The 26,719-nt window shown below is 43.1% G+C and overlaps 1 protein-coding gene across 2 annotated transcripts in view; it reads left to right on the top strand.

Annotated features, from left to right (window-relative positions):
- Positions 1–21,928, top strand: part of suclg2 (succinate-CoA ligase GDP-forming subunit beta) — a 134,157-nt gene extending 112,229 nt beyond the window's left edge. Inside the window, exons 10-12 of one of the 2 annotated variants that reach the window (XR_005037061.1) lie at positions 12,951–13,071; positions 19,837–21,073; positions 21,114–21,928. Coding sequence is in view for 1 of the 2 variants with exons in the window: in XM_036950574.1 (XP_036806469.1) it covers positions 12,951–13,071; positions 19,837–19,952 (237 nt within the window). In the remaining variant the exon portion in view is untranslated. Of the gene's footprint in view, positions 1–12,950; positions 13,072–19,836 lie in introns of both variants that reach the window. The other variant, XM_036950574.1, reaches the window with a different exon arrangement.
- Positions 21,929–26,719: the final 4,791 nt, after the last annotated feature.

The raw sequence follows: 26,719 nt of genomic DNA, 5'->3' as shown, positions 1-26,719 counted from the left end.
AGAATGCAGTGTATTATCCCTTTTATTATATTGAATTTACACTATTATTATTATATATAATTCTAACCTTTTCTATTCTATTTCATGCAATAGGTTGGTGTGGATGCACTTGGCCAGATGGCTGGACTGTACTCTGTAAAATGAGGTACTCACCCCTGGCCTGTTGCGGCATTCTACAACGTGCTCGACATGGCTGCTATTAACGCACACGTGTTGTACAAGAAATGCCTTGACAAGACAATCAGCAGGAGAGATTTCATCATGGATCCGGCATGTGAGCTTCAAGGCCCATTGAAAACTGTGTGCAGTGCAGCCGAAGCTGTGTGCAGTCTGGACCTGAAGCATAAAGAGAAGACACGATTGATTCATGTGTAAAGGCCCGGGTCTAAGGATTACAATACAGCGTCCGATGGAATCAACGGATGACTTTTTATATATTATCATGAATATATTTCCACAAGTTTTTTTTTTTATGCAATAAGCCGTTACTATTGTTCATGCACTGGTGCTTGTCTTTAGGAACACAGCAAATGATTTCACCTGCACACCTGGTTGGTTATAATGTTATCCTCATTTTAGTTTCTACTTTGTCAAAAGAAGCTGTATCTGGACTTTATTAGTTACTTTATTAGTTACTAACTCTAATACTAATTGAATCTACAAATAAAGTTGTTCAAATGGATTACACTGTAATGTTTTTTTATTGTAAGTGAAACATTTTTTTCTAGAACTTTGTAGAGTTATACAAATCACATCCTTGACTCCATCTAAACAAATAACTGTTTTTTTAGATGCCTTGGCAGCAGCTAATGGGCATCCGTAATAAACACAAATAGGCTGAGTGGTAGATCTCGGCTTGCATTTTGACTCAGAAAGTGGTCTTGACTCAGAAAATTGTGATGTTGGTTAAGGTGGACGACAGAAGTGAGTGCAATGGGGCGATAGTAATTTAATTAAGTGACCTTCGCTTTCTTGGGTACAGGAACAATGGTGGACATCTTGAAGCATCGTTAACAAGTGTGCGTTCTTAATTGGTGGTTGCATTCTTTCACCGCTACGATGAGCCTGTGACTATGTTTGCGCATATCAAAAGAATGTAGCTAGTTCAGTTGTTAGCTCCTGAAGTAAATGTTACTGTGAGGTGTAAATTATATGATTTCATTTGTGTGGGTGCATGCCTGAACAGTCTGTAGGTTAGGTTGGTAATATATCCATACTTGTTGTTTGTCCACTCACTGATATGACTGTCTTTGGCTGAGGCATGCATGCCTGTCTGTCTGCCTGGCTGCTTCAGTGCTGTGGGTTAAAACGCCCAGTTGTTTACTCATTAGCAAATGCACTTCACTAAAGAAAAGTGGTGTGTCTATGCAAGCAGAGTGATAAAAAGAAGTTGGAGATGATTTGCCTTGCAAAACAACCCAGCTGCCATTTATATGGCTCATTGTCTCCCAAGATCAGGTGCAATCTGAACTGGAATCATTTGGATAATTGACCTTCTGTGTGAATACATTAGAATAAATTAAAATTTGATTGGCCATGTAGCATTATGAAGAAAGTAGGAATGTTGGTCTGTTATATTCAGTGCTGGTTTGTTGTGCTAGGTCTCGGAGGTGATTATGTATGCCATTCCCTGCTATTATGCATTCCTTCATTTTAATAAAGTAATTCTCGCTCGGAGCGGAGTTGAGCAGAGCACCACTTTGCTGGCTGAGCTCTGCAATGATTGAAAGGAGAAATATCTGAGGATTGTGTATAGTAATCACTGTTCACATTTAACAATGTCTGTGCGTGTACTATGTGTATGTGTCTGATAGTTTGAGGGGTTTGGATGTGTGTGTGGCTGTCTGTGTGTCTCCCTTTCCAGTCTAATCTTAACAGCGCTCACGCTACCCTCAAACAGTAGTGCTTTAAATGGAGCGATACTGTGTGTATGTATGCACACGTGGCCCTGCATATCTCTGTTGGCCCCTTCCCATCCCTTACTGATCGACAGCCATTAACCCTTGCTGAAAGGGTTGAGGAATATTTATGTCTGCCTGTCAGCGGTGACATGCGGCCCTCGGGATGAATAATATGCCTGCTGTACAGTCTCTGCCTTTATCACAGCACCATGGCAGCTACAGCGTGTGTGTGAACATGCACAAGATCCTGAGGTGAGCAGCAGGAAATGAGTTCTACATCCCTGACTGACATCTGACAATGTCCCCTGCCAGTGCTGGTCTCTGTGCTCCCTTCTCTCGCTCCTGTGGCATCTGCCTGCTGCCAGTCTCCCATCTTTCATTGCCTTGTCTTTCTGTCATCTCGTCCCCCTGTTGCTCACGCTCACTCTTGTCCTCTTACCTGACCTTTTTTCGGTCAAGATTTGACCTCCTATGTGTTTTCCACCTATTCTCTGTCTCACTACTCTTCTCATACTTGGCAAACTTGAGCCCTTTTTTCACTTTCACTCTAGATTGCTTGCATTTTCCCTCTTTAGGACCACGTATTGACAGTAGATAGATTTCCCATGAAACCATTCTAGTGTCAAATTACTAAATCTCCAGCCTGGATTACTGATGGTAAATTGGACTTTTGCTTTAGAGCCCTTCTTGTTGTGGATTTTTTTTCTGCCCTCCCATCTGATTAAAAAACTATCGGTGGCAAACGCTGAGGGACGTGACCGAGTGCAGGGTCGTGCGACAGACCGACGGCTCCATCAGATATGCCTCTGTGTTTTAATAGTCACTTCAAACTCAACAACAAAGACACGATCCAACACAGTGCACGCCACCATCTCCATAAAAAGGGATAGGTGAAGTGCACTACAAAGTGCAATTCAGTCTTTTCCAAAGTCGGGTTCCAAACTCGATGAGGCCCCCAGGGCTCCTTGCGAGCACTCGGTGCCTGGTAGCATAGAGAGAATATGAATGATGTGACCTGGGAAACAGCAATGGGATGGGAGAAAGCTCTGATCAGAGGCTGGGGTTGTTGGGATGGATAGGGTGCAGAAGTACGTGTGTGAGCATGGAGGCCAGCAGCTTGCAGACATGAGCACAAATTGGAATTGGTTTGTTTGGTTTTTCTAACACTGACTTAACAAGAAACTTAATGAGACACTAAATGAGACAATCCAATGTCATCGGGAGTATTTATTCCACTTCTGTAGATCAGGCTGTCTACATTAAACAGCCCCTGTTGTGTCAATAGATGAAATGCCATTGTTAAACTGATAGAGCACTTGGTAGTTTAGTGCCATGTACATTACTCATTGACTGAAGGATTCAACAAGTGAAATAAAAATATGAATGAATTAGGTTTTATAACCTTATACAACTAGTTTGAGTGTGTGTGGGTCTGTGTGTATGAGTGGTTTGGTGTCTTTTAAATTTGTGGTTAGCGTCTTGGTAGCTGCTTTGTCTTGGCCATATTGGCGAGTGTGTTGAAAAGTATCTGAGTGATAGGACGACTTGGGAGATGGGTTCACCGAGAGCCAGCTGTCACAGTTCACAACACCCCCGCTCTCTCACAAGAGAGATGGACCTTGAGGCGGAAATGACTGGCTCCAGTATCAATTCACAGGGACACTGTTGTCCCCCCCCCCCCCCCCCCCCCCCCCGCATCACCACCTTCGCCTGTGCCTCCCCTGGCTTGCTGCAAACCCATTTCTGCCTTGATTGGTTTTTTCTTCAGCGTAGAGAGAGTGTGCTGGTCAGTCACGTGGCAACAGGGCCTGAGGAACAGAAGGACATGGCCATCTTCAGATCTCGCAGCATAGAGAGCTTTTCAGGACAGCTGGATGTGTCAGGACATGGAGAGAGAGAAGGACGTATTGTATAGGATAGGACATTGTTTTTCAGAGTGGGTTGGTTTGTGCTATGTCACTTTTAGGTCATATCAGGGCTCAACAAAGTGTTGACATTCATATTTCTTGATACCTAGTGACGACCAATGCAAGAATGGTTTCTGGATTTGTCATGACATATGGACAGTGCTGGTGCTTGAGTATTCCAGGAAAATAACTTGGGTATTCCAGGAAAAGGACATGGATTTGGAAGAAACGAGAGAATGTTCTTTGATACAGAATCATACTACTTCTACAGCTATTTTTATACAGTGGGGCAAAAAAGTATTTAGTCAGCCACCAATTGTGCAAATTCTCCCACTTAAAAAGATGAGAGAGGCCTGTAATTTTCATCATAGGTATACTTCAACTATGACAGACAAAATGAGAAAAAAAATCCAGAAAATCACATTGTAGGATTTTGAATGAATTTATTTGCAAATTATGGTGGAAAATAAGTATTTGGTCAATAACAAAAGTTTATCTCAATACTTTGTTATATACCCTTTGTTGGCAGTGACAGAGGTCAAACGTTTTCTGTAAGTCTTCACAAGGTTTTCACACACTTTTGCTGGTATTTTGGCCCATTCCTCCATGCAGATCTCCTCTAGAGCAGTGATGTTTTGGGGCTGTTGCTAGGCAAAATGGACTTTCAACTCCCTCCAAAGATTTTCTATGGGGTTGAGATCTGGAGACTGGCTAGGCCACTCCAAGACCTTGAAATGCTTCTTACGAAGCCACTCCTTCGTTGCCCGGGCGGTGTGTTTGGGATCATTGTCATGCTGAAAGACCCAGCCACGATTCATCTTCAATGCCCTTGCTGATGGAAGGAGGTTTTCACTCAAAATCTCACGATACATGGCCCCATTCATTCTTTCCTTTACACGGATCAGTCGTCCTGGTCCCTTTGCAGAAAAACAGCCCCAAAGCATGATGTTTCCACCCCCATGCTTCACAGTAGGTATGGTGTTCTTTGGATGCAACTCAGCATTCTTTGTCCTCCAAACATGACGAGTTGAGTTTTTACCAAAAAGTTATATTTTGGTTTCATCTGACCATATGACATTCTCCCAATCTTCTTCTGGATCATCCAAATGCTCTCGAGCAAACTTCAGACGGGCCTGGACATGTACTGGCTTAAGCAAGGGGACACGTCTGGCACTGCAGGATTTGAGTCCCTGGCGGCGTAGTGTGTTACTGATGGTAGGCTTTGTTACTTTGGTCCCAGCTCTCAGCAGGTCATTCACTAGGTCCCCCCCGTGTGGTTCTGGGATTTATGCTCACCCGTCTTGTGATCATTTTGACTCCACGGGGTGAGATCTTGCGTGGAGCCCCAGATCGAGGGAGATTATCAGTGGTCTTGTATGTCTTCCATTTGCTAATAATTGCTCCCACAGTTGATTTCTTCAAACCAAGCTGCTTACCTATTACAGATTCAGTCTTCCCAGCCTGGTGCAGGTCTACAATTTTGTTTCTGGTGTCCTTTGACAGCTCTTTGGTCTTGGACATAGTGGAGTTTGGAGTGTGACTGTTTGAGGTTGTGGACAGGTGTCTTTTATACTGATAACAAGTTCAAGCAGGTGCCATTAATACAGGTAACGAGTGGAGGACAGAGGAGCCTCTTAAAGAAGAAGTTACAGGTCTGTGAGAGCCAGAAATCTTGTTTGTTTTGTAGGTGACCAAATACTTATTTTCCACCATAATTTGCAAATCAATTCATTAAATATCCTACAATGTGATTTTCTGAATTTTTTTTCTCATTTTGTCTGTCATAGTTGAAGTGTACCTATGATGAAAATTACAGGCCTCTTTCATCTTTTTAAGTGGGAGAATTTGCACAATTGTTGGCTGACTAAATACTTTTTTGCCCCACTGTAGCTACATTTTGTATACTTTCACATATACAAATATCTTCCAAATGACATTTGCACACACATTTGTTTATCTAAAGCTTTACTAAGAGGGACAATGTTTGCAGTAAAGACTCAGTAAATCCATCTTTCCCTGTGTGTCGGTAGAGAAGCATCTCCCGTCCATTGATCACGAAGGTAGCCGTCAGTCACTGAGGGTTTCTTAAAATGAAGTGAAACTTTAGATGGCGGTGTCAAGATGTGTTTGTGAGCAGGCTTTCTTGACATAATGCTTCATCTCTTTCACTTTGGGCGAGGAGGAGCTGTCATGCTTCAACAGCCCGGATAATTATTTCCCTCTTATCCCCCTCGCCAGGCCCAATCCCAGCCTTCAATAGGATCCAGGCCTGCACGGCACCACGACACGTATACCCCCGCATCTCTATCTCTCTCTATCTCTGTCTGTCTCTCTCGCCCTCTGAAGAGTAGCACACCAGAGGGAATGGATTTGCAGAGAGGAAAATAGCCCTTAGATTTAATAAGATGGTGCCAAAAGAGAAAGGCAGGAGGAGGATACAAAGAAGAACTACAATCAAATGGACGGTCTTAATGTCCAGGCCAAGTGTCCTGTTTGTAGCGCTATACACAAACGTACATATGCTATTTAATATCCATGCTGTGCACGTGTGTTGTATGACTGACCATGTATGTGTTTTTTGTCCTCAGAAGCGACAAGTCATTTTGAGGTGGGTTCAATCGGTTATTTGTTTTCGGGATAAACTGGGAGCTCCATTGATGTAGTGAGGAGGACTTCTGGTTTATATGGTGATTGCTTCACCGGGTTCTCCAATAGGCTAAGTGGAGCTTTCAAACTATTGCTCTCACCTACCTGTGGGAAGGTGGTGGGGACCTAGATAGAACTGGGCCCAATACCACAGCTGAACTGCTGATTCATGGTAGATCATTAGTGCCTGTAGGCCCTGTCTTCATTTGGAAAGGCTGCATGTTAACCGTTAGCCCCTGTTTTGGGTGGTGCAGCCCGGTGGAGGAGCAGAATAAACAAGCCAGGACCTGCAGGCCTGTCAGAGGAGGCTGCTGCCACCAGATAAAGCAGAACAATGCCCTTAATAGGCCACAGAGAGACCAAGGATTTCCAGATGTTTCTGGACTATCTGCTAGGCTACAACAAAAGAGATGCGTTTCCTCTGACAGATTAGCAGTGGTCAGCAGGGGTACACTGCTGTTAGTGTGAAGCACAGTGCTAAATGTGTGTCGGAGTGATAATTCAGCAGTACTCACTTACCACAGGGATGCTGGCAGCAGACAGAGGAAATGCAATTCTGGATGGCTAGTTAGTTAGTTAAAATGAGCGGAATAAAATCACTTTTTAGGTGTTGAGAGGTCTATAGGGGAGAAATATTATGGTTACTCCTCGTGTCTATTTTGTAGGTATCATGGATTGTTTTGGGGCTGGACAAATTGACTTGTTGGGTTATGTTGTGTATATACCAGTCAGTGATATGACATTCATCCTCATATTGTGTTGAACATGAGGCATAGGCATAAAATATGAATGTGTTTTATAAAATGCATTGACACTGGGGATTTGCAGTTCCTCTGTCTGTCAGCGTAGAGTCTGCGAGGCTACCTTTCATCCTGTCCTAAATGCAGTTCCTCTGTCTGTCAGTGTAGAGTCTACGAGGCTACATTTCATCCCGTCTTAAATGCAGTTCCTCTGTCTGTCAGAGTAGAGTCTACGAGGCTACATTTCATCCCGTCTTAAATGCAGTTCCTCTGTCTGTCAGCGTAGAGTCTACGAGGCTACATTTCATCCTGTCTTAAATGCAGTTCCTCTGTCTGTCAGAGTAGAGTCTACGAGGCTACATTTCATCCCGTCTTAAATGCAGTTAGCAGGCTGGATAATGGAGGCTGAAAAGCCTGTTTCTACTGTGAAGCTCTTTCTCAGTTTGATGTGAAAGAGCCTTGACGGTATTGGAGCAGAGGCTGCTATGATCCTATTATGTGAAGTTTGAATCATTCACTGGGCCAGGTAGAACTCCCCATACGTTACCGGCATCAAGGTTCCCAAAGGATCCCGGTACAATAAACTTTATTCCTTTATGCTCTGCTGCAAGCAAATAAATCGCCTATATTTATCCTAGCTCAAATGATGAGGCTACTGTATCACAGGGGCAATTGGAGAATAGTACAATGTATGTTATTGAATTGCATCTGAGTTGATTTGAATTGATCTTTGTGTGGTTTTGGGTTGGTCAGAGTTTGAGTCTGAGCTCAAATCGACTGGATCACATGTAAGATTGACTTTTGAATGGAGAAGGGATTGAACCAAAGGGATTGACCCTAACATTCCTTTCTGCTATTAATCAGTGTGACATTTAAAGAGCCAGATCTACGGTGGAGAGGCTCTGTGGTTCTACTGCTGCTCAACGTCTCTAAAGCCACTACAGTATGTAACCAATATGTCGTCAACCGTTTGCAGAATGGCTCCCGTGCGCCATCCAGGTGCAACACATTGGTGACGGAGGTGACACCTTACCCCCTCGCAGTATAAAGGTCATTGAAGCTTGATGTGAATGACATATTTACAGAGCTTTCTGGATATGGTGTTGTCTTCATCCATTTCCTGAACACTGAGGATACAAGGAACTTAGAGAGTGTTTTAGACCTCTGCTCATGCTGGCGCTGTGTGAAAGCAGGTGGTTGATCATGTGTGCCTAGTCTTTTAACTCTGTAACGATAGATTTTTTGGTTTGAAAACTCACATTGGAATCATGGCTAGTGATCACACTTAACCAAACATTTCTCAAATATTGTGTTGCAACCATTAAAAGCCTGTTTGGTGAAAGTTGATCTCTTGTACACGGGCTAGGGGGCTGCTCTGTTTAACATGGTTTTGAATGACAAAACTCCACTGAAGTGAAGCCAACTATTTTTCATCCATATTTCTATAAACTCCTTTTACTTGCATGCGGGCATACATAAATCATGTCTCATGTATCATTTATATACATAGATGTTAATAGGACACTCGTGAATGGAAGAAATATGGTGCTACTGAATAGAGCTGGGATTGAAAAATGTGCTGCTTCAGAACCAGCATCTTAATATGTATTGCCCCCCAGTGGTGAGGAGACAGAATAGCAGGACATTCACCAGTGTTACCCCGCGCATCCCTGTGTTGCGTTCTGTAAATCAGCCTCAAGCGCTGATGGGGAACTTCAATCACTCGCCAGAAACCGGCCGAACCACACGGTGAAGGAAAGATTAATTGTGAGATGTGCTTCTCTTACTGAACATGATTTTTATTGAGTTTGATTATCCACAACAGTGCTGTTACAGTATGTACAGTAAATCACACCTGGGAGGCACCACGGTGGCCCACAAGTCAGATCATGGGCATTGATTGGGCTTCCTTGAGTGACATTGTATAAAGTTAAACTCGAGTGTAATATGTATGTTGATGTGTAGATATACCTTTCCTAGTGTGGTGTCCTTGGAGTATAGATAGTCTAATGAGCTACAGGGAGAAATCAATGGCAGGGCTAAGGTTCAACAGAGCTTGGAGTATTGACAGATCTCACCACCAGAAGCCACAGCGACCTCTGCCTGTCTCTCTTTCTGTATTTCTCTTATCTATTACTCTCGCTCTCTTTCTATCTTGCTGTAACTCTCCCTTTCTAGTGCTGTCTCTTCTCTCTCTCCTCTCGCTCTCTCTCCTATTGCTATTTCGCTCTCCCTCCTCTTGCTATCTCGCTCTCTTCTCGCTCTCTCTTCTCACTCTCTCCTCTCGCTCGCTCTCCTCTTGCTATCTCGCTCTCTTCTTGCTCTCTCTTCTCGCTCTCTCCTCTCGCTTGCTCTCCTCTTGCTATCTTGCTCTCTTCTCACTCTCTCTTCTCGCTCTCTCTTCTCGCTCTCTCCTCTCGCTCGCTCTCCTCTCACTCTCTCCTCTCGCTCTCTCTCCTATTGCTATTTCGCTCTCCATCTTGCTATTTCGCTCTCCTCTCGCTCTCTCCTCTCGCACTCGTTCTCTCTTGGTGTCTCGCTCTCGTTCTTTCTCCTCTTGCTACTCCGCTCTCGTTCTCTCTCCTCTTGCTATCTCACTCTTGTTCTCTCTCCTCTTGCTATCTCGCTCTTGCTCGCTCTCCTCTTGCTATCTCGCTCTCGTTCGCTCTCTTGCTGTCTCACTCTCGTTCTCTCTCTTGCTATCTCGCTCTCATTCTCTCTCCTCTTGCTGTCTCGCTCTCGTTCTCTCCTCTTGCTCTCTCGCTCTCGTTCTCTCTTGCTATCTCGCTCTCATTCTCCCGTCTTGCTCTCTCGCTCTCGCTCTCTCTTGCTATCTCGCTCTCGTTCTCTCTTGCTATCTCGCTCTCGTTCTCTCTTGCTATCTCGCTCTCGTTCTCTCTTGCTATCTCGCTCCTCTCGTGCTCTCTCTCCTTGATATCGCATTCTCTCCTCTTGCTATCTCGCCCTCCTTCTCTCTCCTCTTGCGATCTCGCTCTCGCACGCTCCTCTTGCTATCTTGCTCCTGCGCACTCCTTTTGCTATCTCGCTCTCTTCTTGCGCTCTCCTCTCGCGCTCTCTCACCTCTTGCCGCTCTCTCCTCTTGCGCTCTCTCCTCTTGCTATTGCGCTCTCTCTCCTCTTGCTATTGCGCTCCCTCTCCTCTTGCTATTGCGCTCTCTCTCCTCTTGCTATCGCGCTCTCTCTCTCCTCTTGCTATCGCGCTCTCTCTCTCCTCTTGCTATCGCGCTCTCTCTCTCCTCTTGCTATCGCGCGCTCTCTCTCTTGCTATCGCGCTCTCTCTCCTCTTGCTATCGCGCTCTCTCTCCTCTTGCTATCGCGCTCTCTCTCCTCTTGCTATCGCGCTCTCTCTCCTCTTGCTTTCGCGCTCTCTCTCTCCTCTTGCTATCATGCTATCTTTCCTCTTGTTATCACGGTCTCTCTTGCTATCGCGCGCTTTCTCTTGCTATCGCACGCTATCTCTCCTCTCGCTATCGCGCTCTCTCTCCTCTCACGTACTCTTCTCACTCTGCTCTCGCTCTCTCTCCTCTCACATACTCTTCTCACTCTCCTCTCGTGCTCTTTCTCCTCTCGCTCTCTCTACCTCTCTGTGATTTTGTCTGATTGTAATGCTGTAACTGGGCAGAGGCAGTGTCAGGATTAGACCAATCTGCTGTCTGTGCCTGGGGCGAGAGCTACCTAGGGCCAAGGGGAACACACACTCACACCTCCAGGCTGTGGAGATGACATCTACCTTTAGAAAGGAACATTCAGGCCCTGCTTCAGATCTCACCTACAGTAGCAGGATGTAAGGGTGACAGTGAAATTGTTTTATGCAAGTTTGGACCAATGAGACTCTCTCTCACACCACCTCTCACTCACTATAGACGGAATGTTCTGTTGAGAAGCAATTTTGTCTGTGCGTGTGTAGTGCATGTGTGTGTCTTTGGCATGGCTGTCCCTGTTTTATTGGTTATGATACTGGCTCTAATAGTGTGGTATCAGTCACAGATGACAGTGATGAACAACACCTCCACCTGAGGACTGCTTCTCCTTGGAGATTGACAGCTGCTCCACATTAATATTGCTGTCTGACGAACACACACAAACACACACCATGTAGTGTGTCCTCAAAGAGGACATATTCAATGGCAAACATAGACAATGTTGTCTGACTTGAATCCAGGAAAAGCACACTCATCAAACGGCAATACAATTCTTGAACCAATATGTTGTATTCCAATGTTCAGTCTATACACTGGCTTTTTTTAGTTACATATGCAGATCTCAAGAATATGGCCCAAGGAGATTGGATTTGGCCCAAGAAGAGTGTAAACATCATTAACTCACACACGCACACACACACACACCATTCACACACACAGTGGCTCTTACAGATTAGAGATGATAAACAAACATGCATGATTAATCCTCTGCTCACACTCAACTTTTCACACAACTGCCCTGAGTAATTACTGTTGTGTTTTGTTAGTGTAATTACCCTGTCTGGCCAGACATCACACAGTCTGCCCTGACTAATTACCCTGCCTGGCCAGACATCACACCGTCTGCCCTGAGTAATTACTGTTGTGTTTTGTTAGTGTAATTACCCTGTCTGGCCAGACATCACACAGTCTGCCCTGAGTAATTACTGTTGTGTTTTGTTAGTGTAATTACCCTGCCTGGCCAGACATCACACAGTCTGCCCTGAGTAATTACTATTGTGTTTTGTTAGTGTAATTACCCTGTCTGGCCAGACATCACACAGTCTGCCCTGAGTAATTACCCTGCCTGGCCAGACATCACACCGTCTGCCCTGAGTAATTACTGTTGTGTTTTGTTAGTGTAATTACCCTGTCTGGCCAGACATCACACAGTCTGCCCTGAGTAATTACCCTGCCTGGCCAGACATCACACCGTCTGCCCTGAGTAATTACTGTTGTGTTTTGTTAGTGTAATTACCCTGCCTGGCCAGACATCACACAGTCTGCCCTGAGTAATTACCCTGCCTGGCCAGACATCACACCGTCTGCCCTGAGTAATTACTGTTGTGTTTTGTTAGTGTAATTACCCTGTCTGGCCAGACATCACACAGTCTGCCCTGAGTAATTACCCTGCCTGGCCAGACATCACACCGTCTGCCCTGAGTAATTACTGTTGTGTTTTGTTAGTGTAATTACCCTGTCTGGCCAGACATCACACAGTCTGCCCTGAGTAATTAATGTTGTGTTTTGTTAGTGTACTTACCCTGTCTGGCCAGACATCACACAGTCTGTCCTGAGTAATTACTGTTGTGTTTTGTTAGTGTAATTACCCTGCCTGGCCAGACATCACACAGTCTGCCCTGAGTAATTACCCTGCCTGGCCAGACATAACACCGTCTGCCCTGAGTAATTACTGTTGTGTTTTGTTAGTGTAATTACCCTGCCTGGCCAGACATCACACAGTCTGCCCTGAGTAATTACTGTTGTGTTTTGTTAGTGTAATTACCCTGTCTGGCCAGACATCACACAGTCTGCCCTGAGTAATTACTGTTGTGTTTTGTTAGTGTAATTACCCTGCCTGGCCAGACATCACACAGGTTGCCGCAGGTTTACTGTTTCAGTCTTTTCTCTCCCTCTATCACTATACTGTAAACATTTTAGATATGAAGACATCAATATGTGTAAGACGAATTGTAGGTGTACAGCATAGGAGAACCCGTTATAAGTTTGAACATTTCTTAGGACTATAATAACCCTCCTGTCTTCCGAGCCACAGGTGGAGGCCATCCTGGTGAACATCTTCGGGGGCATCGTCAACTGTGCCATCATTGCCAACGGCATCACCAAGGCTTGCCGTGAGCTGGAGCTCAAAGTTCCCCTGGTTGTCAGGCTGGAAGGTGGGTACTGTACAGGTGGTGCTACACCCACAGCTCTACACCCCTACCTACCATCAGTTTGACTAGTCTTTACACTCCCGGCCCACAGCTCTACACCCCTACCTACCATCAGTTTGACTAGTCTTTACACTCCCGGCCCACAGCTCTACACCCCTACCTACCATCAGTTTGACTAGTCTTTACACTCCCGGCCCACAGCTCTACACCCCTACCTATCATCAGTTTGACTAGTCTTTACACTCCCGGCCCACAGCTCTACACCCCTACCTACCATCAGTTTGACTAGTCTTTACACTCCCGGCCCACAGCTCTACACCCCTACCTACCATCAGTTTGACTAGTCTTTACACTCCCGGCCCACAGCTCTACACCCCTACCTACCATCAGTTTGACTAGTCTTTACACTCCCGGCCCACAGCTCTACACCCCTACCTACCATCAGTTTGACTAGTCTTTACACTCCCGTCCCACAGCTCTACACCCCTACCTACCATCAGTTTGACTAGTCTTTACACTCCCGGCCCACAGCTCTACACCCCTACCTACCATCAGTTTGACTAGTCTTTACACTCCCGGCCCACAGCTCTACACCCCTACCTACCATCAGTTTGACTAGTCTTTACACTCCCGGCCCACAGCTCTACACCCCTACCTATCATCAGTTTGACTAGTCTTTACACTCCCGGCCCACAGCTCTACACCCCTACCTACCATCAGTTTGACTAGTCTTTACACTCCCGGCCCACAGCTCTACACCCCTACCTACCATCAGTTTGACTAGTCTTTACACTCCCGGCCCACAGCTCTACACCCCTACCTACCATCAGTTTGACTAGTCTTTACACTCCCGGCCCACAGCTCTACACCCCTACCTACCATCAGTTTGACTAGTCTTTACACTCCCGTCCCACAGCTCTACACCCCTACCTACCATCAGTTTGACTAGTCTTTACACTCCCGGCCCACAGCTCTTCACCCCTACCTACCATCAGTTTGACTAGTCTTTACACTCCCGGCCCACAGCTCTACACCCCTACCTACCATCAGTTTGACTAGTCTTTACACTCCCGGCCCACAGCTCTACACCCCTACCTACCATCAGTTTGACTAGTCTTTACACTCCCGGCCCACAGCTCTACACCCCTACCTACCATCAGTTTGACTAGTCTTTACACTCCCAGACGCTAGTGTCCCACCTCGACAACAGCCAGTGAAATTGCAGGGCGCCAAATTCAACACAACAGAAATCTCATAATTAAAATTCCTCAAACATACAAGTATTATCCACCATTTTAAAGATAAACTTCTTGTAAATACAACCACAGTGTCCGATTTCAAAACCTTCTTTTTGTTTGCGCGATTTGTCCAGTAACCCGAATGCAGAAGGCGCGTGCACTAATTCCAGACAATAAAAGTTATTAGAAACGTGCCAAACAATGTTTAAAATCAAACCTCCGGTTATTTTTGTCATAAATAATCAATCAAAAGCTTTGTCAATAGGAAAGGAGAAACAAGAAAGGCTCGTTCACAATCAGACGCATGGCTGATGAATGGAAATTTCCACTGGCCACTGATTGAAAGTGCTGTATCTCCCTCATTTTTCAGAGTAAAAAGAAAGTAAAAGTGCAATATGTGCTATGTAAGAAAACTAACGTTTCAGTTCCTTGCTCGGAACATGAGAACATATAAAATCTGGTGGTTCCTTTTAACATGAGTCTTCAATATTCCCAGGTAAGAAGTTTTAGGTTGTAGTTATTATAGGAATTATAGGACTATTTCCCTCTATAGCATTTGTATTTCATTAACCTTTGACTACTGGATGTTCTTATAGGTACTTTAGTATTGCCAGTGTAACAGTATAGCTTCCGTCCCTCTCCTTGCTCCTCCCTGGGCTCGAACCAGCAACACAACGACATCAGCCACCATCGAAGCAGCGTTACCCATGCAGAGCAAGGGGAACAACTACTAGAAGGTTCAAATCGAGTGACCTTTGAAACTCTATTACCGTGTGCTAACTAGCTAGCCATTCCACTTCGGTTACACCAGCCTCATCTCGGGAGTTGATAGGCTTGAAGTCATAAACAGCGCAATGCTTGACACAACAAAGAGCTGCTGGCAAAACTCAAAGAAAGCGCTGTTTGAATGAATGTTTACGCGCCTGCTTCTGCCTACCACCGCTCAGTCAGACACTTAGATACTTGTATGCTCAGTCAGATTATATGCAACGCAGGACACGCTAGATAATATCTAGTAATATCAGCAACCATGTGTAGTTAACTAGTGATTATGATTGATTGTTTTTTATAAGATAAGTTTAATGCTAGCTAGCAACTTGCCTTGGCTTACTGCATTCGCGTAACAGGCAGTCAGTCACCTTGTGGAGTGCAACGAGAGAGAGGCAGGTCATAATGGGTTGGACTAGTTAACTGTAAGGTTGCAAGATTGGATCCCCTGAGCTGACAAAGTGAAAATCTGTTGTTCTGCCCCTGAACGAGGCAGTTAACCCACCGTTCCTAGGCCGTCATTGAAAATAATGTGTTCTTAACTGACTTGCCTACTAGTTAAATAAAGGTATAAAAAATATATATATATATTTTTTTTTTACATTTAAATCGGCGCCCAAAAATACCCTAATTAATCAGCCTTTCTGATTAATCGGTCGACCTGTAATATATATATATATGTATATCTTTATTTAACAAATTCTTATTTACAATGAGGGCCTACCAAAAGGCACTCCTGCGGGGATGGGGGCTGGGATTAAAAACAAACATTTTAAATTAAAATCTATGACAAAACACACATGACAAGAGAGACAACACTACATAAAGAGAGACCTAAGACGACAACATAGCATGACAGCAACACATGAAACACAGCATGGTAGCAACACATAACGTTCCAGTTGTTAGCTGCATCAAACTAAGTCGAGCGACCCAGGGATGTGTGTGGTTTGGGGACCTTTAATAGACTGTGACTGGCAGAGCTGGTGTTGTATGTGGAGGATGAGGGCTGCCGTAGGAATCTCAGATAGGAGGAAGTGAGGCCTAAGAGGGTTTTATAAATAAGAATCAACTAGTGGGTCTTGCGTCGGGTCTACAGAGACCTCCTTTACAGAGGAGTATAGAGTGCAGTGATGTGTCCTATAAGGAGCATTGGTGGCAAATAAAACCCAGATAAACACTTCCTGTTGTTGGACACAGGGCTGAAAGAGGCAAATGATTGTGTTCAAATCCATAGCTGGGATTGACTTCCCTGAATAGTGGTGGCAGCATGTTTAGTGTGATCGATACTGCTTTGATCACACACACGTGTTTGTGTTGACTCTGCCAATATTTTTTCATGGAAGACACACAAAAAAACATTAATTGGCGGTTTCACTTTTCACAAACATGTCACAAATTGCCTCTGGCTCTCAAATTGGGGATTGGCTCAGAAGTTCATGGTGACCATTGGGTTGAATCAGAGTCCTCGTGGCGTTTAATCCTTGATTTAGCTGTGGTCATTACGGCTGGGGCATCATAGAGCGGGATTGGTCAGAATCAATCAGCCTAGCTAGCTGCGCTGACCACAGACCCCATAATGGCAGGCTGCTCTTCAAAAGGATCAGCCCGGATTAACTCTGCCACTTTTAATTGGAAAGCCTTTTTTCTGCATCCTTTGGCCACATGGTGGTTGGCTGTGACGACAGAGTGCCACAAGATGTGGAGTTGAGAATTTTATGCCAGTGGTTGATGTTTTATTAATGGGCTGGCTTTCATTCATTGGACTTTAGTTTATTGATGGACACTGCCTGGTTGTCAGGCTCTCCAATGCAGATAGTCATGCCTGATGTAAACACACACACACATGCACGCTAAATGTAAATGAGGAACTACTGCCCCCTCTCAGAGACTCTGGCCACAGTGTGTGTGCGAATGTGCATGTGTGGCATGTGTCTTTGTGTATGCATGAGTCTGTGTGTGGATAAAAGTCCCTTAAACGCGCCACACGGTCTTGTGAAAAAGGGATTATATTCCCTTCAGGCCATTCCGCTGGCTGGCTGGCTGTCTGTCGAGGCCAGGCTCTCCTTAATAAAGGAGAATGTGTGGGATATAGACGTTTTCCAATGTAATTAGAATGGACTAGTGGTTCTAGAGAGAGGTCGTGCTGACAGTATCATTCTAGCTTAATCTACTGCTGACTAGCTGCAGACCACACACACACACATCACTGACAGTATCATTACAGCCTTAATAAAGCCATCAGATGCTTTGGTCGGGCCATCACTGTCCAGCCGCGGACCACACACACACACGCCACAACAGACATGCCTGTCACATGCCCATTACCACAGACGCATACATAAACTCTCACTCCCTTCTCTCACTTTCTCTCTCTCTCTCACACACACTCTTAGACACTCTAACATGTACACTTGGGGAATGAACTATACTCTTTGAGTAGTTAGAAGTGTAAAATGAGAGAAGGAGAGCAGGGGAGGTGTTCCCTCCTTCAGGTCCCAGGCTGTGGCAGTGTAGTCGCCTCAGCAGGACAGTCCTCCAGGGTACAATAGGCCCCTGCTACAGCTTAATTTACAATAATCAGAATCTGCTATAAACTCAGGCAGGGCTGTCGGGGGCTCATGGTGCTTCTGGAGCCCGTGTAGCTCCAGCTCTGTCTCAGTGCCACTGTTTAGATCCCTCTACTACAACAGGAGGCAAGCTCCCATCCCAGAGATCCCAGTTGAAGGTACTGGACAGGGCTAGTCATTATAACGCACTCCTTGTATTGTATAAGGGAGGATGTATTGACCATGTATGTTCATTCAGTACACTGCAGTTATGTGTTGCATAGAGAGAACACAGTTCTTTATTCCACATAGTAGAAATCCATTCTATTCTGTATGATATATATATTCACCATTCTATTCTATTCTGTGTGTGTGTGTGTGTGTATGTATGTATGTATGTATGTATGTATGTATGTATGTATGTATGTATGTATGTATGTATGTATATATATATATATCAGCACCATTGTGAATGTCCTTCCTCCTAGTAGTATAGTATAATGTGTCTCTTGAAGGGACAGGCCTCTGCTGATGTTTTCTTTAGACCTGACTGTGAGGTCTCTGGCAGCACCTAGTGGCTGTAGGTGAAACTACACCTCCCGTACAGTATCAGTATGCTGGGCTGCTGCTGTAGACAGACAGACACTGCTCCCTGCCGCTCATTCTGGAACTGCACTCTGCTCACTGACACAAGCTCTCTCCACACACCCTCCACAATCACACATGCAGAGGCACTCACACACGCTCTGTGTTTGTTGAACCCTATTTGTGGTGAGATTCTTAGAAAGTCTGTTGGTGTTAGATCTAGGAGTTGTAGTTCCAGGAATCCCGACAGAGCTAGGAACTAAGTATTTTCCTTATACAATATTTGTCTATAATCTTTTCTGTAAAAATATATTTGTATAGCAGCAGAGTGAAGGCCATATAAAGATGAATAGGAGTGTTTCTTGTCTCAGATTGGATTTGTTTATTAGCTGATAACCTCTCCACGACCTCTACAGGAATATGATCTCTGTGATTTGTCAATCCAAATGAAATTTATTTCAGTGTATTGAGCCTCTGAGTGAAAGCAGTGCCCTTTTCCATATAGATTTAGCAGAGGACAGAGAAGATGCTGTTCGGTTAGAAGATGACTTTGGATCCCCTATTTGCTGTGTGTCTGCCCAATGCCTTCCCTTCCTCTAATTAGATTACACAATTGATTGCTTTGTGCAGAACTCAAAAAATGTGTTTAGAATGAGTTATTATCTCACCGGACAAAAGCGCTGAAATATTAGGAGTTAAGTGGCGGCGGTAATATAATTCCTCGTGAAACTGCTATTGATTAGAACATCCAGGCTCCTGAGATTTCACATATCATGCAATCTTAATTACACACCAGTCAGGAGAGCCGCGCCGACGCGCACACACACACACACACACATCATAGTGATGTGGAACACCTGCGTTATGTAAATTCCCTCCTCCCTGCAGTACCATTCTCACCTGTGAAATCAGTGAATCAGTGAACAGCACATAGACAGCTGGGCTCTGTTGTTTCTGTGGGTTGTTTTTTTCTCTAAGGGAGAGCAGAGACAAGTTTGTGCGTAAGCTCTCACTATCTCACTCTTTCTTCCTATCTCTTTCTCAATCTAGCTCAACCTCTCCCCCATATCTCTCTTTTTCTGCCCCACCCCTCTCTCTCTCCATCATTGCTCTCATGGTTAGTGCTGTGCTTTGAGGGAGCCAGTGTAGGCCTCATAGCTGTAGTGTCTCAGGGTGTCTCTGCATGGCTAGAGCTCCACTGGGGCATGATCAGATCAGCAGAGACCCCGCCAGCTGCCTGCCTCTCCTCTGACCTCCACTGCAGCCAATGGAACGCAGTACATTCCCTCTGCCCTTTTCAAGACCACTGGCTTTCTCAAGACACATCTGTTCTATTTCACCAATGGAAGTATGCCAGTCATCCATTTTTCCATCTCTTGGTGCACCTGTCATTGGGTTAAGTTCTCCTGTGTTCTGTGTCTTTTTAGTCAGTGGGCGTAGCGGTGTGAGATGCAGCATACAACTCTCTCCTTCTACATCATAGACCATTCACTAACTGTGTGTGTGTGTGTGTGTGTGTGTGTGTGTGTGTGTGTGTGTGTGTGTGTGTGTGTGTGTGTGTGTGTGTGTGTGTGTGTGTGTGTGTGTGTGTGTGTGTGTGTGTGTGTGTGTGTGTGTGTGTGTTATAGGGACAAATGTGCAGGAGGCCAAGAGGATCCTGTCAGAGAGTGGACTGCCCATCGTAGCCGCCAATGACCTGGATGACGCTGCCAAGAAAGCTGTGGCCGCCATTACCAGGAAGTAGAGAGCCTCAGCCTTCCATAGCACTGACCAGTCCTTTCCCCTCTCTGTTCTGAGCACCCTAGTCCCTCCTAACTCCACCCAAAACCAACCATGCTGGCTCCTGTTCCACTGCACAGGGCATGTACACCAATCATTCAAATCCCAGTGCAAGAGGCGTCATTACAGTCCCTGGTTTGAATCCAGGCTGTATCACATCCGGTCGTGAATGGGAGTCCCATAGTGTGGCGCACAATTGGCCCAGCATCGTCCAGGTTTGGCCGGGGTAGGCCGCCATTGTAAATAAGAATTTATTCTTAGCCGACTTGCCTAGATAAAAACAAAAAAAGAGACAAAATATTCAGCCCATCGCTACGTTTCAACCTCCTGTGTTATCATGATTACCGTAACTGCAATATATCAGGTTGATTTATCATATAGCTTTTATCTATTTTCTGATCATAAAGTTTACACTATATTTCTGAGATTTGTTGGTATTTGGTTAGGTTTATTCTATATTTCTGAGATTTGTTGGTATTTGGTTAGGTTTATTCTATATTTCTGAGATTTGTTGGTATTTGGTTAGGTTTATTCTATATTTCTGAGATTTGTTGGTATTTGGTTAGGTTTATTCTATATTTCTGAGATTTGTTGGTATTTGGTTAGGTTTATTCTATATTTCTGAGATTTGTTGGTATTTGGTTAGGTTTATTCTATATTTCTGAGATTTGTTGGTATTTGGTTAGGTTTATACTATATTTCTGAGATTTGTTGGTATTTGGTTAGGTTTATACTATATTTCTGAGATTTGTTGGTATTTGGTTAGGTTTATTCTATATTTCTGAGATTTGTTGGTATTTGGTTAGGTTTATACTATATTTCTGAGATTTGTTGGTATTTGGTTAGGTTTATTCTATATTTCTGAGATTTGTTGGTATTTGGTTAGGTTTATTCTATATTTCTGAGATTTGTTGGTATTTGGTTAGGTTTATTCTATATTTCTGAGATTTGTTGGTATTTGGTTAGGTTTATACTATATTTCTGAGATTTGTTGGTATTTGGTTAGGTTTATTCTATATTTCTGAGATTTGTTGGTATTTGGTTAGGTTTATTCTATATTTCTGAGATTTGTTGGTATTTGGTTAGGTTTATTCTATATTTCTGAGATTTGTTGGTATTTGGTTAGGTTTATACTATATTTCTGAGATTTCTTGGTATTTTTATGTTGGTGACTCTTTAATTGTGCATTCCATTTTGATAAGCTGAGAAACTTAAATGTATTTCTATAGCTATATGATTACCTTTTCAAAAAAGCAAGAATAACATTGTATAACATTGGTGTTATTGTTTTATTAAACCATAGTAATACAAAAGGAAAGACAAGGATTTTTCAAAGTAAATGACATGTTCCAGACTGCATTTTCAGATGCCACTGTGAAATCATTCAAAAACGTATCCCGGTATTCAGGAATGCATAGTAGTGTGTAGCTCACTTGACCCGCCTGGAGTATTAGAGAGCAGCTTTTAATGGATTATGATTTTGTGTAATTGTTTATGCGTTGTAGTAGGTGACCTCACTGTTTTGCATTTGTTAAAATCCAGTTTATTGATGCCTTAATCAGAGGTCCTTAGTATGTGAAACCTCAACCTCACATGAGTATTACAGTATGTTTGAAACAACTCGTATGAAATGTAAAATGTTGTTGCCCTGTTAACTTTGTAATTCCATGTATGATTTTAAAGTAGGTCTACTACTTTAATCTATATAGCAGTATGTAACTTTGATAAATCATCTGTGCCTACTTGATGAGGGTAAAAACTGGTTTGTGAAGCCAACCAGCCAACACACTGTCCGTCATATGAATAATGCGGTAGAGATAGTTTAAATGAAATATTGTAATTAGATTTTTATAAACGTGAATGTATGTCATTCAGTTGAGATTGGGTCAACTGTACAGTATGAATAATTGGAGAGTTTAGTAAAGGTGACTAAGTATTGTCTGTTGATTTATTTGATGCTGTTCGTGCTAATCTGGTTTTAGTTTTGTACCGGGCCTTTAGAAAGTATTCACATCCCTTGACTCATCCCTAATCTGGTTTTAGTTTTGTACCGGGCCTTTAGAAAGTATTCACATCCCTTGACTCATCCCTAATCTGGTTTTAGTTTTGTACCGTGCCTTTAGAAAGTATTCACATCCCTTGACTCATCCCTAATCTGGTTTTAGTTTTGTACCGTGCCTTTAGAAAGTATTCACATCCCTTGACTCATCCCTAATCTGGTTTTAGTTTTGTACCGGGCCTTTAGAAAGTATTCACATCCCTTGACTCATCCCTAATCTGGTTTTAGTTTTGTACCGGGCCTTTAGAAAGTATTCACATCCCTTGACTCATCCCTAATCTGGTTCTAGTTTTGTACCGGGCCTTTAGAAAGTATTCACATCCCTTGACTCATCCCTAATCTGGTTTTAGTTTTGTACCGTGCCTTTAGAAAGTATTCACATCCCTTGACTCATCCCTAATCTGGTTTTAGTTTTGTACCGTGCCTTCAGAAAGTATTCACATCCCTTGACTCATCTCTAATCTGGTTTTAGTTTTGTACCGTGCCTTTAGAATGTATTCACATCCCTTGACTCATCCCTAATCTGGTTTTAGTTTTGTACCGTGCCTTTAGAAAGTATTCACATCCCTTGACTCATCTCTAATCTGATTTTAGTTTTGTACCGTGCCTTTAGAAAGTATTCACATCCCTTGACTCATCCCTAATCTGGTTTTAGTTTTGTACCGTGCCTTTAGAAAGTATTCACATCCCTTGACTCATCCCTAATCTGGTTTTAGTTTTGTACCGTGCCTTTAGAAAGTATTCACATCCCTTGACTCATCCCTAATCTGGTTTTAGTTTTGTACCGTGCCTTCAGAAAGTATTCACATCCCTTGACTCATCCCTAATCTGGTTCTAGTTTTGTACCGGGCCTTTAGAAAGTATTCACATCCCTTGACTCATCCCTAATCTGGTTCTAGTTTTGTACCGGGCCTTTAGAAAGTATTCACATCCCTTGACTCATCCCTACTCTGGTTTTAGTTTTGTACCGTGCCTTTAGAATGTATTCACATCCCTTGACTCATCCCTAATCTGGTTTTAGTTTTGTACCGTGCCTTTAGAAAGTATTCACATCCCTTGACTCATCCCTAATCTGGTTTTAGTTTTGTACCGTGCCTTTAGAAAGTATTCACATCCCTTGACTCATCCCTAATCTGGTTTTAGTTTTGTACCGTGCCTTTAGAAAGTATTCACATCCCTTGACTCATCTCTAATCTGGTTTTAGTTTTGTACCGTGCCTTTAGAAAGTATTCACATCCCTTGACTCATCCCTAATCTGGTTTTAGTTTTGTACCGTGCCTTTAGAAAGTATTCACATCCCTTGACTCATCCCTAATCTGGTTTTAGTTTTGTACCGTGCCTTTAGAAAGTATTCACATCCCTTGACTCATCCCTAATCTAATTTTAGTTTTGTACCTTGCCTTTAGAAAGTATTCACATCCCTTGACTCATCCCTAATCTGGTTTTAGTTTTGTACCGTGCCTTTAGAAAGTATTCACATCCCTTGACTCATCCCTAATCTGGTTTTAGTTTTGTACCGTGCCTTTAGAAAGTATTCACATCCCTTGACTCATCCCTAATCTGGTTTTAGTTTTGTACCGTGCCTTTAGAAAGTATTCACATCCCTTGACTCATCCCTAATCTGGTTTTAGTTTTGTACCGTGCATTTAGAAAGTATTCACATCCTTTGACTCATCCCTAATCTGGTTTTAGTTTTGTACCGGGCCTTTAGAATGTATTCACATCCCTTGACTCATCCCTAATCTGATTTTAGTTTTGTACCGGGCCTTTAGAAAGTATTCAAATCCCTTGACTCATCCCTAATCTGGTTTTAGTTTTGTACCGGGCCTTTAGAAAGTATTCACCTCCCTTGACTCATCCCTAATTTGGTTTTAGTTTTGTACCGTGCCTTCAGAAAGTATTCACATCCCTTGACTCATCCCTAATCTGGTTTTAGTTTTGTACCGTGCCTTTAGAAAGTATTCACATCCCTTGACTCATCCCTAATCTGGTTTTAGTTTTGTACCGGGCCTTTAGAAAGTATTCACATCCCTTGACTCATCCCTAATCTGGTTTTAGTTTTGTACCGTGCATTTAGAAAGTATTCACATCCCTTGACTCATCCCTAATCTGGTTTTAGTTTTGTACCGGGCCTTTAGAAAGTATTCACATCCCTTGACTCATCCCTAATCTGGTTTTAGTTTTGTACCGTGCCTTTAGAAAGTATTCACATCCCTTGACTCATCCCTAATCTGGTTTTAGTTTTGTACCGTGCCTTTAGAAAGTATTCACATCCCTTGACTCATCTCTAATCTGGTTTTAGTTTTGTACCGTGCCTTTAGAAAGTATTCACATCCCTTGACTCATCCCTAATCTGGTTCTAGTTTTGTACCGTGCCTTTAGAATGTATTCACATCCCTTGACTCATCCCTAATCTGGTTTTAGTTTTGTACCGGGCCTTTAGAAAGTATTCACATCCCTTGACTCATCCCTAATTTGGTTTTAGTTTTGTACCGTGCCTTCAGAAAGTATTCACATCCCTTGACTCATCCCTAATCTGGTTTTAGTTTTGTACCGTGCCTTTAGAAAGTATTCACATCCCTTGACTCATCCCTAATCTGGTTTTAGTTTTGTACCGGGCCTTTAGAAAGTATTCACATCCCTTGACTCATCCCTAATCTAATTTTAGTTTTGTACCTTGCCTTTAGAAAGTATTCACATCCCTTGACTCATCCCTAATCTGGTTTTAGTTTTGTACCGTGCCTTTAGAAAGTATTCACATCCCTTGACTCATCCCTAATCTGGTTTTAGTTTTGTACCGTGCCTTTAGAAAGTATTCACATCCCTTGACTCATCCCTAATCTGGTTTTAGTTTTGTACCGTGCCTTTAGAAAGTATTCACATCCCTTGACTCATCCCTAATCTGGTTTTAGTTTTGTACCGTGCATTTAGAAAGTATTCACATCCTTTGACTCATCCCTAATCTGGTTTTAGTTTTGTACCGGGCCTTTAGAATGTATTCACATCCCTTGACTCATCCCTTATCTGATTTTAGTTTTGTACCGGGCCTTTAGAAAGTATTCAAATCCCTTGACTCATCCCTAATCTGGTTTTAGTTTTGTACCGGGCCTTTAGAAAGTATTCACATCCCTTGACTCATCCCTAATTTGGTTTTAGTTTTGTACCGTGCCTTCAGAAAGTATTCACATCCCTTGACTCATCCCTAATCTGATTTTAGTTTTGTACCGTGCCTTTAGAAAGTATTCACATCCCTTGACTCATCCCTAATCTGGTTTTAGTTTTGTACCGGGCCTTTAGAAAGTATTCACATCCCTTGACTCATCCCTAATCTGGTTTTAGTTTTGTACCGTGCATTTAGAAAGTATTCACATCCCTTGACTCATCCCTAATCTGGTTTTAGTTTTGTACCGGGCCTTTAGAAAGTATTCACATCCCTTGACTCATCCCTAATCTGGTTTTAGTTTTGTACCGTGCCTTTAGAAAGTATTCACATCCCTTGACTCATCCCTAATCTGGTTTTAGTTTTGTACCGTGCCTTTAGAAAGTATTCACATCCCTTGACTCATCTCTAATCTGGTTTTAGTTTTGTACCGGGCCTTTAGAAAGTATTCACATCCCTTGACTCATCCCTAATCTGGTTTTAGTTTTGTACCGGGCCTTTAGAAAGTATTCACATCCCTTGACTCATCCCTAATCTGGTTTTAGTTTTGTACCGTGCATTTAGAAAGTATTCACATCCCTTGACTCATCCCTAATCTGGTTTTAGTTTTGTACCGGGCCTTTAGAAAGTATTCACATCCCTTGACTCATCCCTAATCTGGTTTTAGTTTTGTACCGTGCCTTTAGAAAGTATTCACATCCCTTGACTCATCCCTAATCTGGTTTTAGTTTTGTACCGTGCCTTTAGAAAGTATTCACATCCCTTGACTCATCTCTAATCTGGTTTTAGTTTTGTACCGTGCCTTTAGAAAGTATTCACATCCCTTGACTCATCCCTAATCTGGTTCTAGTTTTGTACCGTGCCTTTAGAATGTATTCACATCCCTTGACTCATCCCTAATCTGGTTTTAGTTTTGTACCGGGCCTTTAGAAAGTATTCACATCCCTTGACTCATCCCTAATCTGGTTTTAGTTTTGTACCGTGCCTTTAGAAAGTATTCACATCCCTTGACTCATCCCTAATCTGGTTTTAGTTTTGTACCGTGCCTTTAGAAAGTATTCACATCCCTTGACTCATCCCTAATCTGGTTTTAGTTTTGTACCGTGCCTTTAGAAAGTATTCACATCCCTTGACTCATCCCTAATCTGGTTTTAGTTTTGTACCGGGCCTTTAGAAAGTATTCACATCCCTTGACTCATCCCTAATCTGGTTTTAGTTTTGTACCGTGCCTTTAGAAAGTATTCACATCCCTTGACTTTTTCCACATTTTGTTACAACCTGCATTTAAAATGGATTCAATTTAGATGTTTGTTCATTGGCCTACACACAATACCCCATAATGTCAAAGTGGAATTATGTTTTTACAAATGTTTCCAAATTAATTAAAAATTAAAAACTGAAATGTTTTGAGTCAATAAGTATTTAACTCCTTCATGGCAAGCCTAAATAAGTTAAGTACACATTTGCTCAACTCATCAGAGGTTTCATGGACTCTGTGTGCAATAATGTTCAA

This window comes from Oncorhynchus mykiss, chromosome 17, assembly GCF_013265735.2.
Source record: "Oncorhynchus mykiss isolate Arlee chromosome 17, USDA_OmykA_1.1, whole genome shotgun sequence".
Taxonomy (NCBI): domain Eukaryota; kingdom Metazoa; phylum Chordata; class Actinopteri; order Salmoniformes; family Salmonidae; genus Oncorhynchus; species Oncorhynchus mykiss.
Note: the sequence above shows the minus strand (reverse complement) of the source record. Positions and strands in the feature narration are given on the sequence as shown.